This window comes from Danio rerio, chromosome 8, assembly GCF_052040795.2.
Source record: "Danio rerio strain M-AB ecotype USA chromosome 8, GRCz13ab, whole genome shotgun sequence".
NCBI classification, from domain to species: domain Eukaryota; kingdom Metazoa; phylum Chordata; class Actinopteri; order Cypriniformes; family Danionidae; genus Danio; species Danio rerio.
Genome location: NC_141028.1, coordinates 61,770,001 through 61,791,248, shown reverse-complemented (window position 1 = coordinate 61,791,248; position 21,248 = coordinate 61,770,001). Strand labels below are relative to the sequence as shown.

Sequence of the window (21,248 nt, the reverse complement as noted above, 5' to 3'; positions counted from 1 at the left end):
GAAGTCAGATTGCGTTGGCATAAAAGTAATCTAAATGCAATCAAAAGTAGTCCGATTATGTTAAAAGTAATCTAAATGTTAACATAAATGTAATCTAAATGTAATTTAAGTTGTCAGATTACGTTTTGTTAAAAGTAATCTAAATGTTAGCATAAAAGTAATCTAAGTGTAATCCAAAAGAAGTCAGATTATGCTTTGTTAAAAGTAATCTAAATGTAATTCAAGTACTCAGATTACATTATGTTAAAGCTTCTAAATGTAATTCTGTTCATTGTTGTGAATTGAGCTGTGTTTATAACTGGAAGAACGGACAGAAATGCAGCGTATTTACCGTGATTCTGCTGGGATTTACAGCTGCTGTTCTCCTCTCGGTCAGCCGCAGGCGTCTCGTCCACAGGACAGATGATGAACCAGCGCTTACCCGTGTGCAGCACTGTGAATCAGCAGGAGTGTGTGTTTATCAGGACAGACTGTGTTACATGTGTTTGATTTTACAGCAGAAACAGGGTCTTACCGTTCTGCTTGTAGACCAGCTGATCAGACTGGCTGTGCTCAGATCTGGAGCCCTGAAATACACAAATATAGAAATACAGAAGTGATGGAGCCAAAATAACACACAGTAATGCACAGCAGGATACACTCTTCTCCTTCACACCACTAGATGGCAGCACACACACATTTAATTAGGCCTAAATGTAATGTGTATCTGTGTGAATTTGTACTTTAAATAAACATGTCAGGCGATAATTACGTATAAATCAAAGATTCATGAATGAAACAGGCCTGATTCTGATCTGCCCTTCTTAAGAGTTTAAAATTATATGGACTGCAGCCTGTGTGTGTTCTGTTATTAGAGCTGACCTGCATGCCGGAGTGTGTGTTTACAGGTGTGTGACGGAGCGGTGAGGTCTGTGCGGACACTTTCTCTCCCTCCGCATCCTCACTCAGGATGTCTTCAGCTTTATCCATGATGTCCTTTAGCTGCTCGATGAACATCTCCCTCTCCAGCAGCAGAATGAACTCATTCTCCACCTGCACGCACGCACACACACACACACACACACACACACACACACACACACACACACACACACACACACACACACACACACACACACACACACACACACACACACACACACACACACACACACACCAGTAATCTAAATGTTACCACAAAAATAATCTAAATACAATCCAAAAAAGTCAGATTATGATACCATAAGTAATCTAAAAGTTACCAAAAAGTAAGCAAAGTGTAACCCAAAAGTACTCAAATTACATTACTATAAAAGTAATCTAAATGCTACATCAAAAGTAATCTAAATGTAACCCAAAAGTACTTAAATTACATTACTATAAAAGTAATCTAAATGCTACATCAAAAGTAATCTAAATGTAACTCAAATGTAGTCAGATTACCTTATCATAAATGTAATCTAAATGCTACCACAAAAGTAATCTAAATGTAACCCAAAAGTAGTCAGATTACGTTACCATAATAGTAATTAAAATGGTTCCACAAAAGTAATCTAAATGTAACCCAAATGTAGTCAGATTAAATTATCATAAAAGTAATCTAAATGTAATCCAAAAGTAGTCAAATTACATTACCATAAAAGTAATCTAAATGTTAGCACAAAAGTAATCTAAATGTAACCCAAAAGTAGTCAGATCACGTTATCATAAAAGTAATCTAATTGTTATCACAAATGTAATCTAAATGTAATCCAAAGTAGTTCGATTACGATACCATAGGTAATCTAAATGTTACCAAAAAGTAATCTATTTGTAATCAAGAAGAGGTCAGATGACATTACCACAAAAGTAATCTACATGTAATTCAAAAGTAGTCAGATTAAATTACCATAAAAGTAATCTAAATGTTAGAACACAAAAGTAGTCTAAATGTAATCCAAAAGTAGTCAGATTAAGTTACCATAAAAGTAATGCAAATGTTACCACAAAAGTAATCTAAGTGTAATCCAAATGTAGTTAGATTACATTACCCAAAAGTAATCTAAATGTTATCACAAAAGTAATCTAAATGTAATCCAAAAGTAGTTAGATTACGATACCATAAAAGTAATCTAAATCCAAAGTAATCCAAAGTATTCCGATGACGTTGTGTTAAGAGTTATTAAAATGTTACCACAAATGTAATCTAAATGTAATCCAAAAGTAATGATTATGTTACCTAAATATGAAACCTAATAAAAGATATTACTCACTACCAGTTTTGTCATGTAATTTGTAACCAGTAACTTATTATAATTGATAAGTCACCCATAAAAATACGCATCTTGAATTCACAGTCCTGTTAAATGGCATCTGAACATTTGTAGTTTACCATGTATGTGGCGATCTCCTCTGGAGCATCTCCATCCAGGTCAAATTTAAAGGTCACCATCTTATGATTGTGAGTCTCCAGCTGACACTCCACCATCTTGTCACCTGTGTCGAACACCTGCAACACACGACGGCATCCAATCAAATGCTGAGGAACAAAATCAGGTACCTTTTCTAAATCAAACAGTAGCAGAGTGCTCTAGCCACACCCATTTTACAAGTTTTTGATGACATAATATACTGTTTATATTTAGAATGTAAATATGAATACACACATGCATGAATTATATCGATTTATTTGAATATTTAATTTTATTAGCATGTATTAGGTTTATTTATATTCATATCTTTGAATATAAATCATTTATTCATTCATTTTCCTTTAGCTTAGTCCCCGATTTATCAGAGGTCACCACAGCAGAATGAACCGCCAACTATTCCGGCATATGTTTCACCCAGCGGATGCCCTTGCAGGCGTCAATGCTTTATTTGAAAAAAATCATTTCTTAATGAAATGTTGTGGCCAAATAAAGACTCAAAATCAGCCCAGACTCAACAGCACAAGGGGAAAGTACAAGACAAGCCCAGACGACGCTCAGAGCTGAGCACAGATCAGTGCTTTCCGTTTTTCAGTGTCCGGACTCACTTTGATCATGCTGAGTTTGGGTTTGTTGGTCTTGTCCTGTCGTGAGCGCGTGTGGGATGATTTACGGTGCTGTTTTCGGACTCGTGTTTCACTGCGAGCTCTGCCTGAACCCTCATTGCCGTCACTCAGCTCTTTACCAGACGCGGCGTCAGAGTTTATACTGTGGAGAAACAGAGAAGATTTCAGAACGCTTGAGGTCTGAGCTCTGCAATCTTCACAGGTGAACCACAGAGAAACACACCTGTCATGAGTGAACGCAGCCGGAACTGAGGGTCTGTCAGGAACCAGCTCCTGAACAAAAGAAGAAATGAAAGAAAAAATGAAGTAAAAACATTTTTAAAATCCAGCTTCTACAGTGAGATCAATACCAGGTTAACGCAAACACATGAATGAAGGCAAATTTGCAGACTGTATTAATTAAAATGTTCAATGTGGCCGCAATATTTGACTAAATCACATTTTCTGTGCAATTTAACCCACAATATTTGCCTAAAATAAAATTTTCTGTGCAATTTAACCCATAATATTTGCTAAAAATCACATTTTCTGTGCAATTTTACCCAAGATATTTACCCAAATCACATTTTTTGTGCAATTTAAACCATAATATTTGCTAAAAATCACATTTTCTGTGCAATTTTACCCAAGATATTTACCCAAATCACATTTTCTGTGCAATTTAACCCATAATATTTACTAAAAATCACATTTTCTGTGCAATTTAACCCACAACATTTGCCTAAAATAAAATTTTCTGTGCTATTTAACCCATATTTGCTAAAAAATCACATTTTCTGTGCAATTAAACCCACAATATTTGCTAAAAATAACATTTTCTGTGCAATTTAACCCATAATATTTGCTAAAAATCACATTTTCTGTGCAATTTAACCCATAATATTTGCTAAAAATCACATTTTCTGTGCAATTTTACCCAAGATATTTACCCAAATCACATTTTCTGTGCAATTTAACCCATAATATTTACTAAAAATCACATTTTCTGTGCAACTTTACCCATAATATTTGCTAAAAATCACATTTTCTGTGCAACTTTACCCATAATATTTAGTAAAAATCACATTTTCTGTGCAACTTTACCCATAATATTTGCTAAAAATCACATTTTCTGTACAACGTTGCTCGAGATATTTACCAAAAATCACATTTTCTGTGCAATTTAACCCACAATATTTGCTAAAAATAACATTTTCTGTGCAATTTAACCCATAATATTTGCTAAAAATCACATTTTCTGTGCAATTTTACCCAAGATATTTACCCAAATCACATTTTCTGTGCAATTTAACCCATAATATTTACTAAAAATCACATTTTCTGTGCAACTTTACCCATAATATTTGCTAAAAATCACATTTTCTGTGCAACTTTACCCATAATATTTACTAAAAATCACATTTTCTGTGCAACTTTACCCATAATATTTGCTAAAAATCACATTTTCTGTGCAACTTTACCCATAATATTTACTAAAAATCACATTTTCTGTGCAACTTTACCCATAATATTTGCTAAAAATCACATTTTCTGTGCAACTTTACCCATAATATTTACTAAAAATCACATTTTCTGTGCAACTTTACCCATAATATTTGCTAAAAATCACATTTTCTGTACAACGTTACTCGAGATATTTACCAAAAATCACATTTTCTGTGCAATTTAACCCACAATATTTGCTAAAAATCACATTTTCTGTGCAATTTATCCCATAATATTTGCTAAAAATCACATTTTCTGTGCAATTTAACCCATAATATTTGCTAAAAATCACATTTTCTGTGCAATTTAACCCATAATATTTGCCTAAATCACATTTTCTGTCCAACTTTACCCACAATATTTACCCAAATCACATTTTCTGTGCAATTTAACCCACAATATTTGCCTAAAATAAAATTTTCTGTGCAATTTAACCCATAATATTTGCTAAAAATCACATTTTCTGTGCAACTTTACCCAAGATATTCACCCAAATCACATTTTCTGTGCAATTGAACCCACAATATTTGCCTAAATCACATTTTCTGTGCAATTAAACCCACAATATTAGCTAAAAATCACATTTTCTGTACAACGTTACTAAAGATATTTACCCAAATCACATTTACTGTGCACTTGACCCACAATATTAGCTAAAAATCACATTTTCTGTACAACGTTACTAAAGATATTTACCCAAATCACATTTACTGTGCACTTGACCCACAATATTTGCTAAAAATCACATTTTCTGTGCGCAGTTACTCAAGATATTTACTCAAATCACATTTTCTGTGCAATTTAACACATAATATTTGCCCAAATTAAGCATAGTCTGAAAGGCACAGCATTCTGCAGATGTTCACAGTCGTGTAGTGTGCACTAGGCTTAAGTGAGCACTGTGTCTACAGCGCACATCTCATCTGGATTTCTGATAATGCAGTGTATCATGTGACCTCCAGTAATGTGAGAATGTGCAGTGTGTGTTGAGTCTGACCTCAGTGAGCGCCTCTGGAGCTCCTGGATGTGCGACAGCGACTGCAGAACCCTGACCCGCGTGTAGAGGAGTCTGCGTTTGGTCCACTGCAGGGATGAAGGTGTCCAGACCGGGTCTGTGGGAGACCTGAGGCATTGTAGCAAGCTGAGGTGCATTATGGGATGGGGCGGTGGGGTGTGTCATCATCTGAGAGGCGTGGACATGATCAGAGACACTGGAAGAGTTCAGGTCCACTGGAAGTGGAGTCTGGTGCTGGAGGGTCAATGAGCCCTGGAAACAACACATCAATACCAAAATCAGCAAAGTTACATTGATACACCGCAACGAGATTTACATTTGAGAAATTCAACACTCTATTGGCTATTTTTTTTAGAAAGGGGAGGGGCTACTTTATGTCCCACCCTGTTTTAATGTTCAAAGCACTTGACTGAAGCTGTAAGGCCTATTACTATACCTGGCAGAGCTCTGAGGAAAACTAAACACGAGAGGGGAGGAGCTAAAATATGCCCCACCCCCTCTCAAACATATGAAACATGCACATTTCACTTTAAAGCCCATCAAAGCACACAATACCTGTGTGGGCGGAGCTTGTTGAATAGGAGGAGCTCCAGCACACAGAGAGGTGGGGTTTGGATGCACTGTGGGCGTGGCCTGACTGTGGCCCTGCTGGGAGAAAGTGCTGATGTGGTTTACATTAGGCTGCTGGTACTGATGGGCTGCGGGTGGAACTGCACACTGAGTGGGTACAGGAGATGTGGAGGGCAGGAGCGGGTACTGGATGGGCACTGAACTCTGTGAACACGCCACCTGGGAGATGGAGGAGTGTGTTGGCACTGGCAAACTGAGGGACGAGTGAACTGAGGGAAAACAGGCAGTGTGTGGATCACATCCCGCAAGAGGAGACCCAGCCGGACACTGGAGATAAAGACCAAAGCATACGTGAAAAATGCAGGTCTACTGCAAAAAAACAGTGTTGTTTCCAGTATAAATATCGAAAGACTCAAGAATCAAGAAGCGTTTTCTAGACAAGCAAACATTATTGTGTTGATTTGAGAAATAATGAGTCAAAATGAAGAGAGTTCCTCCGTAAACAAGCACAATAATCGTGTTTTTTCTTTAAAATAACATTATTTAATTGATCTTATTATTATTGCATGTTTTAAAGTTGTTTAAATGTTATTTCTGAAAACAAAACTTGTCTAGAAATGCATCTGATTTAGGAGTTTTCAGATATTTAAAGTGTTTTTGGCAGTGTAGCGTGTACCTGTGTGAGGTAAGCGGGCGCCTGCAGCGGGGGAACAGACAGTGCTGGTACACTAGATGCAGACTGTCCTGCATGCTGCCAGCTGTCTATGAGCGGCGTCTGAGTGCAGAGCTAACGTAACACACAGAGAAACACAATGCTGCGTCCCAATTCACATATACTGTACGCCCTGAATAGTAGACAAATGTGGCATTGTTGCATTTAGATTTGGTGGTATAGCATGTTTACCTGTTGGACAGGTGGCGCAGGGCCTGCGTGGCTGATCTGCACATTAGAGAAGTCACAGATCTGCGCCTCAGTCTGCAGACTCAGGATCTCAGGTGTGTGTTGCTGCAGCGCTGCAGACGGGTGTGTGTGTGTCTGCAGGTGCAGCTCTGCGCTGCGGCTGGAGGAGATGCGCTGTGCACTGATGCTTTGCTGTGCTGTTTTCAGCGTGTCCTGAGTAGACAGAAGCGTCCCGCAGGACTCTGAGGACGCAGGAGTGTACGTCTGCATGTGCTGAGCTGGAGCCGCATGACTCTGGACCCGCAAAGCTGGAGACTGCACAAGAGGAAACACACCAATGGAGAAATCCCACGCTTGCATGCTTTAAGGCCTCGATATACTTCAAACTAAGCTCTGTTCCTTCTGGGTTTGAGGACAAGAGGAAGTTCTGAAAGGCTGAGTGATGATGCTGAGCTTCATGTTTGAGCGGATGCAGATATATTAGAGTCTGGAGTTTGTTTGAAATTACGCCATTTCGTTTTGAGTTACGACATTACGTTTGTTTTCTCATTAGGTTTGAAGTACACCGGGGCCTTACTGTTACACAAACACTGCATGTAAACAAAGATGTCAAAGCTGATATATTGGTTAATTTGCAGGCAAGCAAATCACACACACACACACGCACGCACACACGCACACACGCACGCACACACGCACGCACACACGCACGCACGCACACACACACACACACACACACACACACAGGTTAATTGATAATGAAAACATGAAGCAGTTTGTTAGCTGCATGACGTCAGGCACATGGTAAGCACGGTTAATGGGTAGATTTCATCAGGAAAACAGGCGGTTGGGCTCTCCTCCATTGGAGAACTGCACTTGGTGAGTACGGAGAGAGGAAAGGAGAGAACGCTTGCAGATTTGAGTATATTAGAAATCTACAATCACCCAGGAGAACTGTAGGACCATGGAAAATATATATATTTTTTGAGATGCTAATGGTCTAATCCGATTCAATGATTTATGCTAAGCTAAGCTAAAAGTGCTACTGTCAGACCTGGAGATCAGCTGAAAGGATTCATTCATTCATTTTCATTTTAGCTTAGTCTCTTTATTCACCAGGGGTCGCCACAGTGGAATGAACCGCCAACTTGTCCAGCATATGTTTTACACAGCGGATGCCCTTCTAGCTGCAACCCAGCACTGGGAAACACCCATACACATGTTAACACACACACACACACACACAATTTAGTTGATCAGTTCCCCTATAGCGCATGTGTTTGGACTGTGGGGGAAGCCCATGCCAACACGGGGAGAACATGCAAACTCCACACAGAAACACCAACTGACCCAGCCGAGACTCAAACCAGCGACCTTCTTACTGTGAGGCCACAGTGCTGACCACCACACCACCGTGACGCCCATTTAGTATCTTTGGTCGTAACAAAAGAAATGAAATGACAAAGAGTGGGCGGAGATAACCAGCTCATTTGCATTTAAAGGCACAGGCGCAAAAACATCCTTAGTTCCCTCTGACCCAAAAATCTACATAATTAACAGGGTAGAATAACTGATCTGATGGGTGTTCATTCATTCATTCTTACATTTTCTTTTTGGCTTATAGTAATCAGGGTTCGGCACAGTGGAATGAACCGCCAACTATTCCAGGATATGTTTTACACAGCAGATGCTCTTCTAGTAGCAATCCAGTACTGGAAAACACCCATACACAGAAACACCAACTGACCCAGCTTCTTACTGTGAGGCCACAGTGCTAACCACAGCACCACCGTGCCGCCCTGAAGGGACTCTAAAACATGGTAAAGCTCACCTGTTTAACTCTAGAGGGGCTGTTAAACTAGCCTATTTCCATGTTCCTTTAGGTGAGAGTAAACATGAAGCAGTTTGTTAGCATGTTAGCAGCATGACGTGTAGTAAGCACGGTTAATGGGTAGATTTGATCAGGAAAACAGACGATTGTGTTCTCCTCTGATGGAGAACTGGACTTGGTGAGTACGGAGAGAGGAAAGGAGAGAACGCCTCTACATCTGAGGCCTGCAATCCCCCAGCAGGAGCACAGCAGAGATGCAGAACCCATCCGCATCACCTACCGCTGAGCGCTGGCCCACACAGGAGCTGGACCTGCGGCGGAGTCCATCACGCGGAGGCTCAAAAACACAGCCCTCATCGCTGAAGCTGCGGACGGGACGGGGCGGCGCTGTTTCAGGGCACGGCGGCACTTTCAGGAGCGCAGGAGGCTGATGAACGTGTCCCGTAATGCACTGCAGAGATCTGTTCAGCTGGGAGAGGTCTGAAATGCGCACGTCGGATCCTGACGGAGAATATCCTGAATGTCTCCTCTCTGAGAGCGCCCCGTGCAGGAGCACAGACAGGCAGCTGCGGCAGGGGGACGACGGCTGGTTTAAGGAGAGCCGGCGGGCCGACACACACTCCTCAGAGGGCGGATTCAGGGAGGTGTCGCTGTACCTGCGGGTGGAGGTCGGCGGAGGAGACAGAAACAGACCTCTGACGGCTTCTTCTGACTGTTCTCGGGCTGTCAGGGGTCGGGACGGGCTGCTGGGTCGGGACAGGAATTGAGGATGTTCAAAGAGTCTGAAGAAGTCATTTATAAAGGAGCTTTCACGACGCGCACCCTGGAAGACAAGCAGCTCCTGCATGCTATTATCATGAAATGGCAAATGAGATGAACACACACACATGCATGACTTGGTTATGCAAAAACAGAAGGATTAGGATCCTCTCACATTGTTGTACGTCAAAACATTTAAAGCAGACCTATTATGCAAGTCTCTGATGAGTGTGTAGGGAAATGTGAGCAGAGAATAGCCCATGCTCTCTGGAACTGACCCTTCCAGGCTTTGATCCTAACTGTGGTGGTTTGGTGACTGTCGCTTTAAATGCAAATGAGATTGTGTTTTTTCAAAAGAGGGCGGAGCTACAGATGCCTAATGACTCCGCTGTTGATTTGTGCTTCATCTAGAACTCCACATCTATAATCCTCTTAGTCTATGCTGACGTTATCTTCAGCAGCTCAAACACTCTAATGGCTAATGGACAGATGGCTGCTTCTCACTCAGGCCTGCCGGACATGCTAATGAGATGGGCACTAGTGGGCGGGGTTTTCCCCCTCTGATGACATGTACAAAGGGAGAATGTGATTAAAATCACCATCGCACAATCTCATTTAATTTTAAAGCGTCAGAAATCAGGCTCGAAGCTTAAAACAGTCAGAAAGTTAGAGAACATTATCAGTGTGCTATACTCGGCTCAAACTCACACACTAGAGACAGCGATCATACATCTAGCTCAAAGGTAAAAGAATGAACCCGAGTCCCCCCACAGGTCTAAATTTAGCGTAATTCCTCTGAATAAATCTCAGGCATGCGTATTGTGTTGTGCATGCGTCACGCAGTAACAGAGGAATGCAGATTTATGCGCATATATTAGTGTGTGTGTGTGTGTGTGTGTGTGATACAGACCTCCTGCGCTGCGGTGGACACACACTCCTGCAGACCGCTGCTGTGAGAGTCTGAATACACTGTCGAGCCGATGCCACTGTCCACTAGAGGGAGACAGAGAGACAGACTGCACATCAGCATCTCACACACTCACAGGACAAGCAGATTTACAGCCATCATATACAACATACAACGGGATGGGCTTTGTGCACAGCTAGTGCTTCTCAGCCTTCCGCTGAGAGCTTTATGGGACTATTTTTAATTTCATACGGTTCCTTTTACATCATCGATGTAGTAATGTCATTAAAATATAATCAGTCAAAGAGATGTGAGCATGCATTTTGCTGTTAAGATATAGAAAGAGATGAAGAGCAGGTCATTAGCCACAGACCAGCGCAGATACTCCATTGAAAATGATAAACTCTATAATTTAATACAGTGCTTATAATTTGTCTGATGCCCACTTTATTTAATATATTCGCCAGGCAGTGAGGAGGATTGCTCATTTTTAAAGAGATCAGATCTTAAACGCTGTGATGTTGTATGGGATGACAATTCAGCGGAAGCCCTGGAGCTGATGACTGATATTAAAAGTCCATGTGCATATGCTCCAATGCAGAGAGACAAAGACATCAGGCGTAAAATGCAAATAAGACAAAGACATGTAAAGTTAATAAGCTTATACATGCAGATAAATTAATTAAGTTGTCTCCACAACACCTTAAGGATTGTGCTGTTTCAGCTCATTTTAAATAAGTAGATTCAACAAGCAGCACAAGTCATTACTTTAAGGGATGTCAAGCTGACAAAACTCTGATACTCTGAGTTTTATTCTTGAAGAAACTGGAAAAGCACTGCAGTGTTTGGGTGTTCTGTGTTGGTCTGAGGTGACTAGTCTAACGACATGATATTCCATACAAAATATGAAGCTGATCAGGTCATGTGACTCACGCCGCCGCATTCTGAAAAGTTAAGATGTTTTCAACTGGGCACGCCTGGAATACGCAAGCGCGTCGTGCTGCAGTTCTTACTCATTCATCTAGCATGTGGGATCAATTTTGGCACTCAAGTGACCGAGATGTAATGCTGCGTTCACACCAGATGCGGCACGCGCGTCAAGCGCGAGTGATTTACATGTTAAGTCAATGCAAACGCGCGAATGACGAGAATTGCGCGAATGGCGAATTGAGCTTTTTGCGCATTTGACGCACTTAACGAGCGTTTCGTGCGAATCTCTCAAGTTCGAAAATCTGAACTTCAGCGGACATTCGCGCCGCGTTAACATATCAGAAGCTTGCTCTTGTGGGGGCGTGATTGTGACGTAGAACCTGTTGATGGTGTCCCGGGGGAAATCCTCCAGGCGACACCGAAAACAAGTCATCAAACTGGGCTGGGCTCAGTCAGAAGCACTGCTGAAAGCCTCCGTCATCCAGGTTCAGTTTCTGGAGGAGTTGATGAGCTCACAGAGCTGCTGCACCTCTGAAAGCATGTAGTGGACTCAGACACGACCCTAAACGTATCGACGCTGTTTTTCAGTCTTCATAAAGCACATAAACACTGTTATTTTCTTCATAAAATCCATGTTAGCCTTTTAGCAACGAAGTTACAGTCACCGGGCAGACAGAAGCCCTGCCCATCACGCGAATCCACATCTGTTCTGAAGTGAATTTGACACGCGAATGAAGCGAGTAAACTCAAATGTTCACGCGGCTATTTACGTGCGAATAGCGCGATTTATCCACACGTACGGCGTCTGGTGTGAACACAGCATAACAAGAGAATACGGTCATTTTTCAAAACAAAAGATTTGTCAAAATAAATGATCGTTCAGACTCGGATAATAAATAAAAAGGAAATAATTAATGATTTTTTGTGGACCAACGGTACCAATTGATCTACAGACCAGCCGCTCTGTGGCTCGAGGGTTGCTCTAGCTTGTATCTGCTCTGCAAGCACTACGCACCTCTTTCTCTAGTTCTGCGCCAATTGGATTGATTTTTAGCAGCTGATGCACTAAAGCAGGGTGTCCAGACTCGGTCCTGGAGGGCTGTTCTGGAGAGTTTAGCTCCAACCCTAATCCAACACACCTGACCCAGCTAATCAAGCTCTTACAAGATTTACTAGAAACTTCCTGCCAGGTGTGTTGAAGCAAGATGGATCTTAACTCTTCAGGACACCGGCCCTCCAGAACCGACTTTGGACACCCCTGCACTAAAGTAAACAATCTAAGCACAGCGCTTTGATCGTAAGCTTTAGAGAACACACAATGCTGATCACATTGGCGTTATCGTACGCATCAAATGATTATAATGGCATACATTTTTCTTTCATTACTCAGTGATTCCTCTGTGTACCACTAGATGTATACCTGCGTACTGCTAGTGGTACCACAGTTTGAGAACCACTAGTCTGAGCAGAGTCAGACCTTACTGTCCTAATGAAACCATTCAACATCAAGACATGATCAGACTTTATTGTGCTCAAATAAGCAAAATCTAGAGGCCTTCGCCTTCCATAGAGACACTTCTGACACCAGATCATCCACTAGAAGTTTCTAAATCTTGGGTATTCCACAAGACTTCTGTCAGGTTTTGGTGCCGTGACATCTGGACAGAGACTGAAATCAATCTGACTCTTCATCATCAACCAATATCAGACTTGACTCCACATGGAATCTTTCCAGCTCAAGTCAAACAGCTGAGGTCGCATATTCTCGACAGGTTGGTGCCGTGACCCGGATAAAGACTGAAATGAATGAATTCTGCATGACTGATATCCCCAAATTTACTACAGTGTTGATGCTGTGGATGCTCACATGTGGTGGAGGGGGTCCTGGCACTGAGCGGGCACACCAGACCCTGCGGCTCCTCCTCGGGCTCCAGCAGGCAGGGTATGGGTACGGGTGCGGCTGCAGGTGCGGGTACAGGAGCTGCGGGCCCCGGATCAGCCCTCGGCCCCGTCCTCTCCCTCCGCCATTTAATCAGAGCCACTCGGTCCCGGATTGACTTGCCCACGATCTTGGCGTCGCTCTCGTGGAAGAATCCAGACTCCACCTGACAGAAGGAGAGAGGAGGCGCTGTCAGCACTAATAATAGAGCAGAGGAACACCAGAGCGCTATTTCTGGAGCGCCGGAGCATCTCACAAACACAAGAGGAGAAGCTACAGCAGACATGCTGAGCACATACAGCACTTATAACTCGCACATGATTACGAATGAATATTGTGCAGTTTTATTCATATAGTTTTTCTGTAATACAAATATAGATGCAAATAAATATATTAAAAGTGTAAAATGTTACATAAAAAATTATATTTTATATATAATAATATGTTTCCCAGAGATGGGTTGCGGCTGGAAGGGCATCTGCTGGGTAAAAACTTGCTGGATAAGTTGGCGGTTCATTCCACTGTGGAGACCCCAGATTAATAAAGGGACTAAGCCGACAAGAAAACGAATGAATGAATATAATATAGGGGTGACACGGTGGCGCAGTGGGTAGCACGATCCCCTCACAGCAAGAAGGTCGCTGGTTTGAGTCTCGACTGGGTCAGTTGGTGTTTCTGTGTGGAGTTTGCATGTTCTCCCCGTGTTGGTGTGGGTTTCCTCCAGGTGCTCCGGTTTCCCGCACAGTCCAAACACATGCACTATAGAGGAACTGATCAACTACACTGGTCATAGTGAGTGTGTGTGTGAATGAGTGTGTATGGGTGTATGGGTGTATGGGTTGCGGCTGGAAGGTAAAAGTGTAAAACCTTCATTCATTTTCTTTTCGGCTTAGTCCCTTTATTAATCACCACAGCGGAATGAACCGCCAACTTATCCAGCACATGTTTTAAACCGCGGATGCCCTTCCAGCTGCAACCCAGCACTGGGAAACACCCATATACGCTTACAATTTAGCCTACCCATTTCACCTGCACCACATGTGTTTGGACTGTGGGGGACACCGGAGCAACCGGAGGAAACCCACACGAATGCGGGGAGAACATGCAAACTCCACACAGAAACACACACTGACCCAGCCGCGGCTCGAATCTTGCTGTGAGGCGACAGCACTACCTACTGCGCCACCACATCACCCAGTGTAAAAAATAAGCTGGATAAGTTGGTGGTTCATTCCGCTGTGGCGACCCCTGATTAATAAAGGGACTAAGCTGAAGGAAAAGGAATGAATGAATGAATATAATAATATAATAGGAGGGTTGGTGCCGTGTATGGGGACGCACCATCTCCTGCGCCACGGCTTCAGGAACCTCTTTCTCCAGGTCAAAGCTGAACTCGATGGCTCCGCCGTCTCGGTATTTGCCCTTGAGTTTGCGCGGGTCCTCCACCCACAGCTTCAGGGCGATGGAGGTCTTCAGGCAGTCATCCTCCTCCGCCAGCTCCACCCGCACTCCCGTGTCCTCCGCGAAGAAGGCGTGATTCAGCAGATCCTTGATGGAGTACCTGCGGGAGATACAGCACGAACACACTGAGGAGACCTCCACAAACACACTGAGGAGACCTCCACAAACACACTGAGGAGACCTCCACAAACACACTGAGGAGACCTCCACAAACACACTGAGGAGACCTCCACAAACACACTGAGGAGACCTCCACAAACACACTGAGGAGACCTCCACAAACACACTGAGGAGACCTCCACAAACACACTGAGGAGACCTCCACAAACACACTGAGGAGACCTCCACAAACACACTGAGGAGACCTCCACAAACACACTGAGGAGACCTCCACAAACACACTGAGGAGACCTCCACAAACACACTGAGGAGACCTCCACAAACACACTGAGGAGACCTCCACAAACACACTGAGGAGACCTCCACAAACACACTGAGGAGACCTCCACAAACACACTGAGGAGACCTCCACAAACACACTGAGGAGACCTCCACAAACACACTGAGGAGACCTCCAGAATATAAGTTTGAATTCATTTTAAGCACAAATGCGAGTGAGTGTGTGTATGTGTGTGTGTGTGTATGTGTGTGTGTGTGTGTGTGTGTATGTGTATGTGTGTGTATGTGTGTGTATGTGTGTGTGTGTGTATGTGTATGTGTGTGTGTGTGTATGTGTGTATGTGTGTGTGTGTGTATGTGTGTATGTGTGTGTGTGTGTGTGTGTGTGTGTGTGTGTGTGTGTGTGTGTGTGTGTATGTGTGTGTGTGTGTGTGTGTGTGTGTGTGTGTGTGTGTGTGTGTGTGTGTGTGTGTGTGTATGTGTGTGTATGTGTATGTGTGTGTGTGTATGTGTATGTGTAGCACTGACCGCTCCTCTTTCTTCTGACAGATGCACTCGCCGATGATCTCCTTCACCTCAGGATCCATCACTTTATTATAGCTGGCAGGCTTCACTCCCTGAGAAACACACACACACACACACACACAAACATTAATGGTGTGAACTGAACCTTAAATTAAAATACATTTCAGTCACTCAAAACTATGAAATCACTTGACGAGTGTGTTGGTTATGGGATGATGTAAGTGGGATGGGTTTTTTTTTATAGTTTGTAGCTCAACAGATTTGCTGATTAATTATGGATTAATGCATGGAAATTATGCTACAAAAAAGTCAAGAAATGTAAATATTAGGAGTTTACAGATATTTAAAGGAAGAAGAAAAGTGATCTCTGCCGTTTTATTAAGCATGATTATGATCCATATCTTGTCTTTCTTCAGCACTTCAGCGCTGACTGTGATCACTGATGACATTTATTCTCCTTCAAGCCGATTAAACTGTAATAAAATGAAGGAAATATTGATTTGAGCGGCTCGATTATGAAGAACAGAGAGATCTGAAGAGCTGAGAACCCTCCGAGAGCCGCGTGAACACACAACAGATGAATATCAGATCAATACCCATCAGCACACCACACACTCACAGCACTCATGCATTAGGCTCAGATCTACAGCTATAGAGCGACGGCTCTTTTAATATTACAAGATAATCACAGACAGATGATATGAATATTGGAGTCTATGAATATCTGAAGAGCAGAGCGGGTCGAGGACTTCATCCATGAGAGGATCTGACAGAATATTATTTGCTCCAGTCATATTATATATATATATATATGTGTGTGTGTGTGTGTGTGTGTGTGTGTGTGTGTGTGTGTGTGTGTGTGTGGGTGTGTGTGTGTGTGTGTGTGTGTAGGTTGACAATTCTTCACAGCATTTCATATAATTTTTTTTTCTTCCAGAGAAAGTCGTATTTCTTTTAGAATGGCTGGAATAATGAAAATAACTTCTTAAAAAATAATAATAAAAAATAAATAAATATATGCATAATATTTAAACAAAATAAATAATTGAATAAAATATCTGAAATAAAAATAAAATAAAATAAAGTAAAAATAAAGTAAAAATATCAATATAAATAAAAAATAAATAAATACCTAAAAGATAAATAAAATTAAAAATAAAATGAAATTTAAAAATAAACACACAATAATAAATTAAATTACATAAAAATACATGCATAAAAATTAATACGTAAAAATACCTTTAATAAAATAAATTAAAATAAAATACAAAAATAAATGCATAACAAATATCTAAAGTAAAATTTAAATAAAATAAAATGCAAAACTAATACACAAAAATACCTAAAATAAAAATAAATACATAATCAATATCTAAAACAAAAATAAAATAAAATGCAAAAAAATAAATGCATAAAAAACATCTAAAATTCAAAATTAATAAATAAAATAAAAAATAAATACATAAAAAGTGCATAATATTCAAAATAAATTAAAATAAAACTGACATCAAAATATCTAAAATAAAAAATAAATTATAAATAAATATATAAACAATATCTAAAACTAAAATTATATATAAAAATACATAAAAATATCTTAACCAAACAAAATTAAATAAAAATAAAACAAAACAAAAAATATATAACAAAACAAAATAAAATAAATAAAAAAATTAAATTAAATTAAATTTTAAAAAACCACTGTTCTACAATGACTTGCCTAATTACCCTAACTTTACCCTAATTACCCTAGTGAAGCCTTTAAATGTCACTTTAAGCTGAATACTAGTGTCTTGAAGAATATCTAGTCTAATATTATGTGCTGTCATCATGGAGAAGAGAAAATAGATCAGTTATTAGAGATGAGTTATTAACACTGTTGTGATCACAAATGTGCTGAAGAAAATCTCTAAAATATTTTAAAAGAATTTCACAGGAGGAATAATGTTTTATATAGAAGGATTAATATTACACAAGCAGGCTGGATTAAACTAGATTCCTGCTACAGTACACTGTAAACTATTATCAACACCGTTACTAAACCACAGTGATGGAATGATGTGGAAAATGCGGCTTGAGCTTCTGTGGAATTGCTTGAGGAGATATTGCATGACAATGCAGGAAATAATAATAAATAATAAGCGGGCTTCTTGTGCCGTGTGTTTCCGTGTTTATGAGCATGCAGTGACAGATTTCAGAATGTGTGTGTGCCTGTATGTGGGTGTGTCTGTTTGTGGGTGTGCCTGTATGTGGGTGTGTCTGTTTGTGGGTGTGCCTGTATGTGGGTGTGTCTGTTTGTGGGTGTGCCTGTATGTGGGTGTGTCTGTTTGTGGGTGTGCCTGTATGTGGGTGTGTGTGTGTGTCCCTCTGTGAGATGCAGACTCACGCTGGTCACTTTGCGGTAGATCTGGGCAGCGTTCTGACACTCAGAATAAGGGTACTCAGAAGTGGCCATCTCCAGCATACACATGCCGAACGCATACACGTCCACTGACTCGTCATAATGCTCCTCATACATCTCTGGGGCCATGAACTCTGGTGTACCTGAGGACAACACACACACAACAAATGAATACAATGTAGCTGTGACTTCTTAAACTGCACATCTGCGACACACTAACACACAATTTAGTTAAATATGAGCTTTTATCATGAAGTTATTATTCTTGTAATTAAATCTGGAGATCAGGCGCTCATACAAAGACGCCCCCGTCTTTATGATTCAGCAGGCACAGATGGCCAAAAAGAGGAGTAGGGGGAGACTTTAATGCTAGTAATCACTCAGAACACCCTAGCAACTGCATCGCAACCACCTACAATACCATAGAAACTGCATAGCAACCACCCAAAACACCTTAGCAACACGAAAGTAACAACCTCGCAACCAACTAGCAACTGCCCAGAACACCCTAGCAACTGCATAGCAACCACCTACAATACCTTAGCAACTGCATAGCAACCACCCAAAACACCTTAGCAACAGAATAGCAACTACCTAGCAACCAACAAGCCACTACCCACAACATCCTAGCAACTGCATAGCAACCTCCCAAAACACCTTAACATCAGCATAGCAACTATCTAGCACCCAACTAGCAACTATCCAAAGCACCCTGGAAACAGCATAGCCAACCATCTACAATACCTTAGCAACTGCCAAGCAACCACCAAGACCACCTCAGCAACATGTATCAACTACCCAGCAACCAACTAGCATCTGCCCAGAACACTCTAGCAACTCCATAACAACTGACACCAAATTCTTAGCAACTGCCTAGAAACCACCCAAAACACCTTAGCAACAGCACAGCAACTATCTAGCACCAACAAGCAACTACCCAGAACACCTTAGCAACTGCTTAGCAACCACCCAAAACACCTTAGTAACAGAATAGCAACCACCCAAAACACCTTAGCAACAGGATAGCGACTACCTAACAAAAAACTAGCATCTACCTAGCAACTGCATGGCAACCACCTAAAATAGCTTAGTAATTGCTTAGCAACCACCCAAAACACCTTAGCAACAGGATAGCAACTACCTAGAATCTACCCACAACACCTTAGCAACTGCATAGCGACCACCTACAATACCTTAACAACTGCATAGCAACCATCCAAAACACCTTGGCAACAGCATAGCAACTACCTAGCAACCAACTAGCAACTACCCAGAACACTCTAGCAACTGCAAAACAGCCACAAACAATAATTTAGCAACTGCCTAGCAACCACCCAAAACACCTTAACAACAGAATAGCAACTACCTATCAACCAACTAGCAACTGCCCACAACACCCTAACAACTGCCTAACAACCACCCAAAAAACACCTTAGCAACAGGATAGCAGCTACCTAGCAACATACTAACACCTACCCAGAACACCCTAGTAACTGCAAAACAGCCACATTCAATACCTTAGCAACTGCCCAAAACACCTTAGCAACAGGATAGCAACTACCTAGCAAACAATTAGCAACTAGCTTTCGCCAGTCTCACCGATGACGCTCTTGGCGAAGGAGGCCCGTTTGAGCGTGGCCAGACCCAGATCCCCGATCTTGACGCTGCCGGTGGGACCCGTGATGAAGATGTTGTCGCACTTCAGGTCTCGGTGGATGATGGGAGGAGCGCGCGTGTGTAAGAAATGCAGACCTTTCAGAATCTGCCGACACCAGCTGCGCAGCACTTTGGGCTTCATCACCTTAAAGCGCTTCAGATACCTGCAGGAGACAGCGGAGCACAGCTCAGAACCACCCAGAAACTCTCAGTATTCCCACAGCTGAGAATTTACATACAGCAAGTGCTTAAAGTCCTGTGCGAAAGCTGCCGAGACGCTTATATCAGAGTGATGATGCGTTTACATCTCAAACTGAATATTGAGTAGGGGCGGGGATTTCATTTTGAGCTCCGCCTCTCATCTTTCACTAACAGCAAACTTTGATCAGTGTGATGACGTATTTACAACGAAAAAGGAATATTGAGTAGGGGCGGGGCTTTCTCTTTAGCTCCGCCTCTCACCTGTCACTCAGCAAACTTATTTCAGTATGACAACGTATTTACAACTGAATCTGAATATGGAGTAGGGGGCGGGGTGTTCAGTTTAGCTCCGCCTCTCATCTTTCACTCTCAGCTTCAGTCTTCTCGCTGTAATCCTCCACAAATCATCATTATGAGCAAATTTAAGAGGAAACTGAAGCCAACACTTGTACGGGAGAGCTCTCGGCGCTGAATGAAAGGTTTGCTGAACGTTGTGTCCTCTCACGTTTTGAGCGTTCCTGACGTCATGAGCTCGGTGACCAGCACGATGCATTTCTTCCCCTTGAGCGGAGACTCCCAGAAGTCGTAGAAGCGCACGATGTTGGGATGCTGGAGACCTTTCAACATCTCAGCCTCCTCTTTAAAGCGCTGCCGCTCGGCCTTCGACAGCTTACGGTCCTGAAACACACACGAAACACACCACATATCACTACTCCAGCCAATGAATGTGTGTGTGTGGACAGTTTACGGTCCTGAAACACACACAAACACACCACATATCAACACTGCAGCCAATAAGTGTGTGTGTGTGTGTGTGTGTGTGTGTGTGTGTGTGTGGACAGCTTACGGTCCTGAAATACACAAAACACACCACATTTTAGCACTCCAGAGTAATGTGTGTCTGTGTGTGTGTGTGTGTGTGTGTGTTCCAGCTCCAGCAGTGTCATGTATAATGCAGCGGTTCAGTGAGTGTGTGTATCCTCATCTGCACTGAGCTGCAGCAGCGCTGACACCAGAAACAGCACTGAATCATGACACAATCACTGGAACAATCTCCATATGTCATGTCTCCATCATCAAATATGCTAATGAGATTAATTGTTATTTTAAACAATTAAAGTAGCTCATCTATGTGAATTAAAATTATTCCACATACATATATATATATATGGCAGCTAGGCTATATTTATGGCTGGTATAAATATTAAATGAAGGAATTTTATTTCATCAAACAGATGAAAATTTTACACTTTTA

General features: G+C 41.7%; 1 protein-coding gene across 8 annotated transcripts in view; it reads right to left on the bottom strand.

Moving 5' to 3' along the window:
• Positions 1-21,248, bottom strand: part of LOC101883538 (serine/threonine-protein kinase WNK2) — a 50,799-nt gene that overhangs the window by 20,756 nt on the left and 8,795 nt on the right. For 6 of the 8 annotated variants that reach the window (XR_015498612.1, XR_015498616.1, XR_015498614.2 and 3 more), the window contains exons 4-20: positions 20,499-20,671; positions 19,736-19,956; positions 18,122-18,279; positions 15,739-15,827; positions 14,692-14,911; positions 13,279-13,516; positions 10,485-10,567; positions 6,988-7,299; positions 6,760-6,870; positions 6,069-6,410; positions 5,496-5,765; positions 3,237-3,286; positions 2,996-3,155; positions 2,351-2,467; positions 862-1,032; positions 515-566; positions 332-433 (exon numbers count right to left, since the gene is read on the bottom strand). Coding sequence is in view for 4 of the 8 variants with exons in the window: in XM_087265613.1 (XP_087121739.1) it covers positions 332-433; positions 515-566; positions 862-1,032; positions 2,351-2,467; positions 2,996-3,155; positions 3,237-3,286; positions 5,496-5,765; positions 6,069-6,410; positions 6,760-6,870; positions 6,988-7,299; positions 10,485-10,567; positions 13,279-13,516; positions 14,692-14,911; positions 15,739-15,827; positions 18,122-18,279; positions 19,736-19,956; positions 20,499-20,671 (2,869 nt within the window). In the remaining 4 variants the exon portion in view is untranslated. Of the gene's footprint in view, positions 1-331; positions 434-514; positions 567-861; positions 1,033-2,350; positions 2,468-2,995; positions 3,156-3,236; positions 3,287-5,495; positions 5,766-6,068; positions 6,411-6,759; positions 6,871-6,987; positions 7,300-9,095; positions 9,639-10,484; positions 10,568-13,278; positions 13,517-14,691; positions 14,912-15,738; positions 15,828-18,121; positions 18,280-19,735; positions 19,957-20,498; positions 20,672-21,248 lie in introns of all 8 variants that reach the window. The other 2 variants (XM_087265610.2, XM_087265611.2) reach the window with 1 other exon arrangement.